Source organism: Myxocyprinus asiaticus, chromosome 33, assembly GCF_019703515.2.
Source record: "Myxocyprinus asiaticus isolate MX2 ecotype Aquarium Trade chromosome 33, UBuf_Myxa_2, whole genome shotgun sequence".
Taxonomy (NCBI): domain Eukaryota; kingdom Metazoa; phylum Chordata; class Actinopteri; order Cypriniformes; family Catostomidae; genus Myxocyprinus; species Myxocyprinus asiaticus.
The window spans coordinates 31,052,311-31,064,943 of NC_059376.1; the positions used below are offsets into that span (position 1 = coordinate 31,052,311).

General features: G+C 39.4%; 1 protein-coding gene across 1 annotated transcript; it reads left to right on the plus strand.

Moving 5' to 3' along the window:
• The first annotated feature begins 1,414 nt into the window (after window positions 1–1,414).
• On the plus strand, window positions 1,415–11,849 carry LOC127424457 (alpha/beta hydrolase domain-containing protein 17A). Its single transcript, XM_051669698.1, has 5 exons — window positions 1,415–1,746; window positions 2,369–2,745; window positions 4,101–4,295; window positions 5,700–5,879; window positions 7,585–11,849. The coding sequence occupies exons 2-5, from the start codon at window positions 2,375–2,377 to the stop codon at window positions 7,808–7,810; spliced, it is 972 nt and encodes a 323-aa protein (XP_051525658.1). The 5' UTR covers window positions 1,415–1,746; window positions 2,369–2,374; the 3' UTR covers window positions 7,811–11,849.
• The last annotated feature ends 784 nt before the right edge of the window (window positions 11,850–12,633 follow it).

Sequence of the window (12,633 nt, forward strand, 5' to 3'; positions counted from 1 at the left end):
CTTGGAAGACTCGTTATCCGCCGTCTGGGCAACGCAAACAGATGTGACAGCAGTTCTTTGGAAACTCCTCCCTTCATGTCCTGTCAGCGCAATTTCCGGATGCGGTACAGTAAAGAGCAAAGATGTTTTCATGATGTAAGGTCATCCACTCCAGCCTTTTTGTGATGGGCCAAGGTGCCTCAGGTTGTTCCTGGCTGGGTACTCAACCTTACAGGCTCCATATGATTAGGGTGGTGGCAGGGTTAGGGCATCTGCTGCCTTCCAGGAACAAACAGAGGCAACTTTGTGCAGCTATTTTCTGCACTGAGGCCTCGTTGAGTGCTACTCACTGGACCGTCTAATTGGTTACATGTCCTCAGAAGATATGCCAATACTAGGAAATCATCATTTTCCACAGAAAATATTGGATTTTAATGTATCAAGATAAATCAAGTGCATTGTGATGTTATACAGTATCATATTAGAAAATTAATTTATTTATAATTTTTGCATTCAACCCAATTGAGCTGTTCAGTTACAGTCCAAAAACTGGGGTGCAACGTGAAGCATTTACATGTTTCCATTGATCATGGTATAAATATTGGGGGGGGGGGGGTTACCACCCCCACCCCCCATCCCTCCTGGAATCTACGCCACTGGGTAAAACAGTATGTTCTTTTAAGTATGCATGCGAGCAGAGCCAGTCCCTAGCCTAAGCATTAAATTTGTGTGGGGACCCCCATCATTATGTTCATAATACTACTAACAATGTATTTGACAATGTGCAATTAGTGTGAAAAAAATTTGTGAAATAGTAGGTCATCTGGGTATTTCTCATTTACTGGTTTATGAATACAGAGGATTCGGACATCCTACACCATCGGCATAGTGTTTTTGGCATACTGTATTGTAGGTAAGTATGTATATTCGGACACAGTGACTGAGTTAAAAAAAAACAAAACATTGCTATCAGAATGCTAATTAAGGACTACAACTACCATGAGCATGTGAGCAACGTGTTTTACAAAATGGACTACTTTTGTAGTCCTTATTTAGCGATGGGTTAGCAACATGTATTTAAAAAAGATCCAACAGCTTTAGAACCCACGATTGAGGAATGCTGTGTGTAATTTGTGTTCTATAACAAAACCTGAAAGTCTCTCCAAGTAATTTTCACAACAGATCCTCCTAAATTGAAAATACCTAAAAACCCATTGGAAATTCCCGAGGGAACCCATAGTGTATTAGCCTTCCGGGTTCGCCTCGCCTATGTATAATTCTATTATTTCTAAAAATATGATTCTATTTTATATATTAGTGGGTTGCCTACAAACTGGCGTCACGCTTTCTGACTATTTCGCACCTCTGTCGCCTCCTAAAGGGTCATATTAAACTGCACGCTGCTACTGTGTAGAGTAGGAGGGCTAAGCAGGCAAACATCTATGATTTAAGTGGAAAAAACACAGCTCTATTAGCCTATAGCAGCAGATTAATACATGTCAGGACGGTAGCCGGGAATCGATTCATCATCGGGCACGGCTGACCTGAATTTTTAATTTATTTCCTGGAGGGCTCTACATTTTATCCTCGGATGGGAAATGTCTCCAGCGTCGGCCAGGCGTTTATTTGTTATCTGAGAGGAGTCGTAGCTGACTGGCTACCTGGCTAACTCCCCCCTACCCCCTTTCAACGAGTTAGCTACTTAGCGATAGAGGTGTGGAAACATAGAAATCCGGCTTTGGCAGGCTGTGGTCAAGAGGACGACACGTATGTGTTACAATTATATACATTCATATACATGTTTGCATTTATTGGTGTTTGAACGAACGTTAAATAAGGTGTAAATTTTCAGCTAGCGAGCGGTTTGTTAGAACTGATGTGACCACTGGTGGATTTTGTAGTGGAGCCCCTTAAACTGGCTATATCAGCTGATTGTAATGATTTATTATTTATATTTGCTGTCTATACAGTGTCAGATAGCACATAGACTATCATTTTTAAATTCAGAGTACAGCATAGCTGGGGATAGGATTACTGAGTGTCTGTCTTAAGTCTACCTAGGTATATTACTTATTAACCATTTGTTTACTGTTGGTGCTTCCTGCCTTTTTAGTTATTTATAGAGAACTACTAATAGTTTTGCGTTATAAATATTTCTGTAAGAAAAACACTGAGTGGGTTATGGTTTTGCAAAGGAACCTGAATATACTGTACTTTTTAATGTGGTTATGATGACCTTTATCACGCATAACAGTTCTGGAATCCATAACTTGTGGTGTCCTTATGGAAATGCTTTGGTGTTTAATTGAGATCATTGAATGAACTTCAATCATGCCTTGTTTTGTATTGAATATGCATTAACCATGATCTCCTGTCTCCTCTCATGCAGTTGACAATGAATGGCCTTTCTGTGAGTGAGCTGTGCTGCCTGTTCTGTTGCCCCCCCTGCCCCAGCCGCATTGCTGCCAAGCTTGCCTTTCTGCCCCCTGAGCCCACCTATGCCCTCCTGCCCGATCTGGAGGCCGGGCCGGTTCCGGCCGGACCCACGGGGACGTTGAGCTTACGTTCCCGGGGAGGAGGTGGTGGTGGGAGTTCAGTAGGGGGAGGGAATGCCACAGGGGAGGGGCGCTGGAAGCTCCATCTCACAGAGCGAGCGGAATTCCAGTATTCCCAGCGGGAACTGGATGCCACGGAAGTGTTCTTGACTCGCTCTAGTCGGGGGAACAGAGTGGGCTGCATGTATATCCGCTGTGCCCCCTCTGCTAGGTAAGACGGACGCAAAATATTGCGTACCATCATTTTATTAAATGGGTCATGACATGTATTTTTTGTTATTTTAATATGTTCTTTGAGGTTCACTTATATTTGTAAAAAAAAAAAAAAAAAAAAAAAAAATCCACAAAAAAAAGTTATGCATTTGTAAAACATGATAATTTTCCACTCTCATTCTGACCCTCTGTCAGAAACGCTCTGTTTTGGTGCTGCTTCTCCTTTAAGACTTGACAGTAAATGCTCACTGTTATGATTGGCTCTCTGCTCTTGACTGATCTGCTCTCTCCTTGCCATCTCACTGCTCACCACTACTGGGCGGGCTACGGAAGTAATAAGGTTAAGCATTGATGTGTTGTCGTGGAGGCGGTCAGATGCAAATGTCTACCACAGTGTGACATCACAATGTGGAGGAAGTAGAGAACGAGTCGTTTTGGCAGCTTGGCTGCAACAAATTCGCTTTTTTGCAGTGAGGAGGACGTTTTGAGTTCTGAAACTTACAGTATGTTTTTATAGTACAATGACATCTTATTTGTCAAAAGATCAAGGAATATTTTATTCCTCATGTCATGTCTCCTTTAAGAATCTAAAGTCACATGACCATTGCAGATCCCTCCCCCTCATTCAGATGGGTCTTATTTGTAGTTTTCCTCACAGTAATATACGTTGAACTTTACATGTCACATTTCCTTTGATTGCCCCCCCCCCCACTTTTTCCTCCCACCAGTCATTTACATTCCTTCTTTTTCCATCTTTCCTTTGTCCCATTTCCTTCTTCCCTCTCTGTTTATTTGCTGTCTTTACCCAGAAGCCACTCCTTCCTGAACACATTCTTTCTTTATCACATGCCATTATATTTTGACTGTTGTTACTTGTTCCTTTATGGCTTTATTTCCTGTAAATGGGTGATTTTAATAGGACGAGGAAAGCACATTTTTTATTTGCTGTATTTGATAGATGACATATTGTAGATGTCTTATCACAATTGACATGCTTATCTCACAACAGAAAGTACTTGTGGCATTAAATGTTGTTTTATTTTGAAAGGCTTTGATTTAGACAATTTTTTACCACCTAATGATTTGAATACTCCGATAAAAAATCTTTCCACACACTCACACACACCCATGTTAGTTATGAAACCATTCCCTGAGGCGTATCCGGCTCATGCTTACTGCAGATGCGCCTACATGCCTAATCATTCAGCAAGTAAAATTATAGGTTTGCGGATGCCATAATAACGGAGATGCTGCATCAGACCCTAAAATACTGCTTTCAACATGGTCAAACTTTTAAAGTGAGTTACTTTGTACTACAAATCCAATAAACCCTTTCTCTCGGTTTCTCCTCAGGTTCACTGTCCTGTTCTCCCATGGTAACGCAGTGGATCTAGGTCAGATGAGCAGCTTCTATATTGGCCTAGGCACTCGCATCAACTGTAACATATTCTCTTATGATTACTCCGGCTATGGCGTCAGCACAGGGAAACCATCTGAAAAGAATTTATACGCAGACATAGATGCAGCGTGGCAGGCTCTACGCTCAAGGTGAGACATGAAATCAGTATGCTGTCCTGTAGTCCTAAAACATATATAAATTAATATGAATTGCAATCCTAAGTTTTCTGTTCATGTTTATTAGATGGTAATATTCCATTGTGGTACAGTAGAAATATATTTATATATACACAGATCAGCCACAACATTAAAACCACCTGCCTAATATTGTGTAGGTCCCCCTCGTACCGCCAACCAGCCCTTCTGGCACCAACAATCATCCATGCGATTATCTAATCTGCCAATCGTGTGGCAGCAGTACAGTGCATAAAATCATGCAGATACGGGTGAGGAGCTTCAGTTAATGTTCACATCAACCATCAGAATGGCGAAAAAAATTGATCTCAGTGATTTGGACCGTGGTTTGATTGTTGGTGTCAGATGGGCTGGTTTGAGTATTTCTGTAACTGCTGATCTCCTGGGATTTTCTTGCACAACAGTCTCTAGAATTTACTCAGAATGGTGCCAAAAACAAAAAAACATCCAGTGAGGTCTTTCTTGGTCTACCTGACCTTGGCTTGGTATCAAGAGATCCCTGAATTTTTCACTTCTTAATTAGTGATTGAACAGTACTGACTGGCATTTTCAAGGCTTTGGATATCCTTGTCCATCTTTATAAAGTTCCATTACCTTGTTACGCAGGTCTTTTGACAGTTCTTTTCTGCTCCCCATGGTTCAGTATCTAGCCTGCTCAGTGCATCCAAGTGAGAGCTAACAAACTCATTGACTATTTATACACAGACACTAATTGCAATTTAAAAAGCCACAGGTGTGGAAAATGTACCTTTAATTGCCATTTAAACCTGTGTGTGTCACCTTGTGTGTCTGTAACAAGGCCAAACATTCAAGGTTATGTAAACTTTTGATCAGGGCCATTTGGGTGATTTCTGTTATCATTATGGTTTAAAAAGGAGCCAAACAACTATGTGATAATAAATGGCTTCATATGATCACTATCCTTAAATAAAATAAATAAACGTTTTTTTGCATGATCAGTCATATTTTCAAAATCAATGCCAAAAGTTCACAATTTCTGCCAGGGTATGCAAACTTTTGACCACAACTGTGTGTGGGTGTGTGTGTGTGTGTGTGTGTGTGTGTGTGTGTATAAATTAGTGGTAAGGGAACTCCATTACAGCTGGATATTCATACACACTTTTTGCTGGAAACGATTATTTGTTTATAATTTTCACCCTATTGCAGAAAACCAAATGTTAGGTTTGCAAGGCATGTTTAACAAGACATTATTAAACTGATATAGTAATAGTGCAGCACAAACTTTATCACACTGTCCTGCCTTTGATAGGTCTGTAGATGCTGTAAATTGCAGTGATACAAGAGTTATATGTTTTGCATCTGACAGTAATACACTTTTCATTCCTTGCTTTAAAACAGATATGGCATCAGCCCAGAGAATATAATCCTGTATGGACAGAGCATTGGCACAGTGCCCACGGTGGACCTGGCATCACGATATGAGTGTGCTGCTGTGATTCTTCACTCCCCTCTCACCTCTGGCATGAGGGTGGCCTTCCCAGACACTAAGAAAACGTACTGTTTTGATGCGTTTCCCAAGTGAGTATAGAAAAGGTTACTTTTGGTCCCTATTATTTGTGTCTCAGTGTCACTATTATTTGTGTCTCCAGTTTCACTGGAGGTTTGACAGGGCTCATCATTTGGATTTGTTTATGAGCTGATTATTTGCCTCGTCACAGCCAGCACAGATTGCTTATTATTGAGTTATTCACTGGTTTTGCTCTTGGACAGAGTGAACAGTGTGTTGAGATGCTGATTGCTGGCAGAGATTATAATGAGATTTCTGTGTGTCTGAAAACAATCATGCATTGAAAAATCTTAGTCTTAGAATTGGATCTTTGGCTCTTGATTAAAGGGAAAGACATTTTATTAGTTTACGTTTCAGTACATTCATTTTAATTGTTGCATGTTGGCAGTGCCAGTAGTCTTGTAGAGCTCAGAGAATTGTTGGCTGGTCTTGGTGGGCGGTGTCACTTAGTGCCCGTGTTGGAGAACACATGGTCGCCAAACAGCTGCAGTCAAAACCACCACTGTTCTCTACCAACCAGAGTGCTGTTTAGTTTGCTGTCAGCTGTTAAGTTTGCTGGCACACACACACAAGTGTTGTTTCAGGCTACTTTGAAACTATAACTTCCTTAGTTAAAGTAGTTAAACCACGGCAATGTAGCATGCTACTGTTTTGAAAAAAGTAGTTGTTGATTCAATGCAGTTTTATTAGTAAGCTACTTATAGGTATTAACCTGAATTATACTGTGTTGAAGCTGTTTAAGGGGGCAGTTTTTTCATTATATATCCATCACTTAATATAATAAATGCTGCCCTGAAATATAAGCTTATTTTCACAAAAACTGAGCATCTAAATTAGGATGATAGCATCAAACTAGAACACATAAATGTGCACTAAATAGAAGTAATAAAACTGAAAACATTATATGACAGAATCATTGTAAAATGGTTGCATGTAATTAAATATGTATCTTACTACAAAAAAGAGAGTTATAAATGGTATACATGGACTTTAGGGAACACTCTTTGAGAGATAGGAATAATGAACATGCCCAGACTGAATCTGCATGTGAAACTCTGCAGATTTCCACAGAATTGTGACATCTGTCATCTCATAAAAGTTGTACACATTCCCCACCCCTTGCATGTTTGTTTATTAAATATTTTGGCTAAATTCATTATGCTTTTAAAATACTATCAGCTCCATTCACATTTTACTGTGTTTAAATCCCTTCCGCATAATTCCACAGAATTTTCCTTAGAATCTGTGCTGAAAATGCAAAAAAAATCTAAAGTACCAGTTCACTAAACTTGAGAAAAAGACATTCTGAAAGAGCATGTTTGATAATTGCCTCAGCTCGGTCATTTGTAAGGCTGCATACGCAACATAATGTGAGATAAAACGGCAATGTAGCATGTAGTCATGCTAGTCAGATAATTGTTACTAGAAATAGCTAACTACTAGAAAAATGTATATTCTACTACTTTGAAAACGGATGAGCTACTGTCACATTACTGAAAAATGTAGTTATTTAAAGTAGCTTAGTAGTAAATTATATGGGGTTTCATTGATCATATACGTCAAGAGTGAAATTAGCTATTCAGAACATTCATGAAGTGGTTTTCAATGAGTTTCTTTCTGGATTGAGTAAGTTGATTTAATTTTTCCTTCTGTTCATTGGGGAAGATTTCTCAGACTTATAACCCATCATGTCCCCTTGTGTTTCCCCCACTTCAGCATTGAGAAAGTGTCTAAAATCACGTCTCCAGTGTTGATAATCCACGGGACAGAGGACGAGGTGATAGATTTCTCCCATGGCCTGGCCCTGTACGAGCGCTGCCCCAAAGCCGTGGAGCCACTGTGGGTGGAGGGAGCCGGACACAATGACATCGAACTGTACAGCCAGTACCTGGAACGCCTGCGTCGCTTCATCGGTCAGGAACTGGCTGCACAACATGCCTGAGCACTCCTGCATCCCTCTGTTTCTCTCTCTTTACAACTCGTCATCCCACCATCTCCCAGTCTGAGTGAGAGTGAGATGGATGCATCTGTAACTTACTGAAGGTAGTCATTTTGTATGGACGATTATTATCGGAGCAGCTCGACATGGATGCTCCTCTGCTCGGATTGTTTCAAGAGTTTTTTTTTTTTTTTTTCTCTCTTCCATTTATAGTTATTTGTACGTGTGAGCATGCATGTGCGTGCATATGTGTGTGCATAGGAAGGGCAATTTCTCTGGGGCAAGCATGGATAGATTCCTCTCTGCCCCTTAAACAGTGCAAGGAAATAAGCCAGACCAAGCCCTGTACCTCCAACCTTATTTTCTTTCTCTGTATCTGAGTATTCGTCTGTCAGTCGTTCGGTGGTTTCCTTCTCCAGTCTGCTCCCATGATGCCTCAGCAGAGAGATCTTCACTTCCCACTTGTCATCAGACAACCTAAAATAGCTCAATCTCAGTGTTGACAAAGTTCCTAGCCTTGGTACAAAGCTTCGACCCTGCAGTGGATTGGAATAAACAGGATGTTTGGCAGTGCATTTCAGAATTGAGTTTTGATGCATCCTACACTAGTGCAAAGATGCCATCTCACTATTTTCTCACTACGTTACCATTTGGCTTCCACTCTTCTGCCCAGGTCTGTGGGTCCATTCTCTCTCTGACTTGCACTGACGTTGCCCTCTGATTAGGTTCCCTTTATGTAAAAGATGAACCAACTGTAGGTGAGATGACACCTGATGATCTATACTGCTCCAGGCAGGGAAAGCTCGAATGGCTTTTGTCCCCAGCAGATCAGTCCATATTATCTTTCTCTCTCCATCTCTCTTCTCTTTCTTCTTTACATGTAAGGGTGTCCATAGCACCCTGAGGTGAAAGAAACTGGGAAGGCAGCTCACTCATCATGTTTCAATGAAACCGCTGTGGTCGAGATCCATCACATGATATGGAGTACACCTGCTGCTCTTTTGGAAAAGCATATATATGTCCAGAACCATGCGTCATGTTTTTGAACTGTTGGGCCAGTAGCAAGATTGAGTTTTCATTATCTCATTGGGACTTTCCTAAAGCCAGATTTCCACATTTATACATGGCTGCCAGGATCACCAAAAGGCAGTTGAACCTTTTTAACAGGGCTTGTGTTTATAAATGGATTAATTGTGTGGATTAAACAAAGAATGCACACAACACGGGTAGTAGTCAGAGCTTAAAATATAAATCACTTTTGAAGTCTGTGGCAATGACATGCAACTCCCAACCAGTTTTTCCAGTTCTGAGTCTGACATCAGGTGTATATATCCCTGCCATAGAAATGTTACATCTACAGATTGCATTCAAATTCGAGGCCCACTGAAATCACGCATATTTAATTTGTGGTCTTGTGGGTTTTTTTTTATCACTGAGTTAAAAGTGATGAATTTGGAAAGCGATAGGTCAGGGCTGTGTTTCCCAAAGGCATCTCAGCTTAAGTTGATCGTAGAGATCATTGGCGCCAGTGGTTTCTACGATCTACTTAGGCTTATGATGCTTTTGGGAAATGCAGCCCTGCTCATTTAAAAGTAGAGTTCATCATTTAAAGGGTGTAGATCATCGAAAAAATACATTTCTGTCACCATTTACTCACTATTATGTTGTTCTGAACTAAAAACATGCAATGAAAGAGAATGGTGACTGAGGCTGTCAGTCCCTAGCATTCTGCCTAACATTTTGTTTTGTATTTTCAGTTAGAGTTCTCTTTATGATGTCTGATATGTTGTGGATGCAACCATGACTCTTACAGCTATCAGGTTTCATGGTGTATAGAAAGACAAGATACCAATAGGTTGAAATATGCTTTGAATTCCTAAAAACACTTGTGTTGAGATCATTCAGTGAGGTGTCGCTCACTCAGACTTAAGCTCTTCAACTGTGAATTATCAAGAGAACTGGCTGCTACAGATCATGGTTGAATGGTCTCAAATGAAATTAAAGGGCCAAACCCTTCAACCTTCTTTTTTCTGATGCATCAAAGACTACCAAGCATTTATACTGAGATAATATAATATATCACTTCCCCATGCAGGCAGGATTCATTCTTACTTTTTTTATAAGGATTGTTCACCTAAAAAATAAATAATAATTGTTTACTCTCATGGAAACAATATATTTTTGGAAACACAAAAGACGATATTAGGCCAAATGTAAGCCTCGGTCACCGCTCACTTTAATTGTATGGGGAAAAAGATGCAATTAAAGTGAATTGTTACTGGGGCTAACATTCTGCCTAACATCTTGTTTTGTGTTCCAGAGAAAAAAGAAAGTCATATGGGTTTAGAGCAATGCAAGGGTGATTAAATAATGGCAAAGTTTTCATTTTTGGGTGAACCAACACATTTACACATTGGGCTGTGGTTTTATAACTATTCTGGATTACTCACAATAACTTACAATACATGTAATTAGATTAACTTTAATACCTTGTTAGACTAGATGAATATTTAGATTTTATTTCGTCATAGTTGCAAGCAGGGTCAGAATTTAACTTTTCAATTAAGGGGCAATATTTGCTCCCTGGATTTCATTTTCAAGGGCATTTTATACCTTTTATAGGGCTTTTTTTTTCTAACCAATTACAAGGTGTAAAAATATAAATATATACAAGGTGTCAACCTATTATGTCATATTAAATTGATTAAATGGATTCATTTATGTTGTCAGTATGAATAACTAGATTGAGAACTAATTGCCTTTTGCCCATAAAATTCAGTTAACTATTTTAATGTTCAAAATTTGGTCCCCATTCAATTCCATTGTAAGTGCCTCACTGTAACCTTGATTTTTATTTTAAAGAAAAGGAGGAACGAGTCGAAATAAATTTTTGTGGTAATCAACATTAGGCCACAAATGCTTTTGATTGAGCTTAACTTGTATTGAACCTGGAATGTTCCTTTAATGTCTGACCCTGGTTGCAATTAGTTGTTTTGACACTTGTTTTTAGAGGAAATCATGCAATGTCCAAAAATCCTGTTCCATAATTCTCTTTTTAACCTTAAATCGTTCGTTCTGTTCACCCAAAGAACCATGTTTGACTCCCCTAAGTCTATTCGCATGTGTTCGTCACATTCCCACTACTACAAAAAGCACAGTGATCACTCTGTATTTAAACTCTTCGGAAAAATACACAACTGGTTTGTACATAAAAACCAAAGCTTGATTCCAACAACTCTGATTCCATGTTTCATCATGTATTTAGGTTTGTAATCTGTGGTTGAACACAACGGGGCTTATTCATTCTCCATTCTAACCAAAGATGACAGGTGTTGGAGTTGTAATGGCCGCCCACTGCCATTTGTCACCACTCAGATGTGGCTTGGAGGAGGAGGGGGGCGGATTTGGGCTGTTTAGACAGAGCCATGTCTCACAATACAGGCTGCAGTTATAGCTGCCAAGGGGAAGTTTTGTGTAGATTTTTGGAGTGCGTTTTCCTCCAGTAAGACAAGTGTTTAGAGGGCTGAAGCAATACAGACTTTGAAACAGAGGACTGGATATGAGGATGCTATGTGCATACAGGAGGGGAGGAAGTTGGACGGGGCTGGAGTTACCCAGAGACTCCATCCCAACACATTAGCTATGTTTGAAATAGCTTACAACCATACCATTATTAATATATTGCAATGGTAAGAGTCAAATGGAAGTATGGTAATCTGAAAAAAGCTATTGATTCAGCTCTTTTTATAAACAATTTTTTTTCTTGTTAAAGAAAATAAGTTATAGAAATGTGTTTTTAAAGCTATCCGATGTATGTACTGTATAGCATTTTTTGAGAATCTTAATCTGGATGTTTGAGAATCAGTTTTTTTTTGTTTTTTTAAACTTAAAGGGTTGGGAGCAAGAGTCAATGGGGTTTTACAGTTCTAGCCTTTTATGCATTATTCTAATGTTGTTTTTAGTTTAAAAGATGTCTTTTTCCTTTTCCAGAATTAATTGAAAATATGAGATCATAGAAAATAAAATTACAAATTGATAATGATTGTAAATCTTGTTTCTTGTTGCAGCGCTCGGGATTATCACATATAAACAATGATCTACTGCCTAAACTGGGCTGAGTTTCCCAGAATACTTGGGATATAAACATCCTCAAGAAAAACCATAAAACCATCATAGCTGCTGACCTGCATATTAAATTGCGATCCTTAAATCCTGCAGCCTGGTCTTTAAGTCTCATTTTCGAGGTATTTATGATTCAAAGCACAGAGAGGAACATTTTGATGTTCAAGCATGACAGATAATGTTCTCTGTTGCCGTTGGCCATGTTTTGTTTACTCATCAAGCAGCTAGCTGCATTTCTCTGTTCATCTAGGAGGTATTCATCTCTTCCAATTCATCAGCTAATGCCAAACTCGTCTCAAAAATCTGGATATGAATCTTGCCCATGAAAACAAACCAGTATATCAGTGTGTGTGGGCATACAGAGAATAGAGTCGCAGAGGATTTCGGCTGCAATAGATGGGTTTTGTTATTATCCGTAACAAGAAAGCCCTCCAATTATCTGCCTTGTTTTAATTACTGCCCTGTGAGCTCTGGCATGACCCAACCTATTGCCAACTGCTAGTCAAGAGGCATTAATATGGCCAGATGGGATTTATGGTTTACTGTTAAACATACATGCATACATTTTTATGCCTGCCTCTATAGCCAGTCAACATGTATGTGAAAATGTACACAAAATCTATCTACAGTCTAATCACACATGAATTAATTTTACGGTGGCCTTTTATTTACACTGAAATGCATCACCTGCGTTTTACTATTGA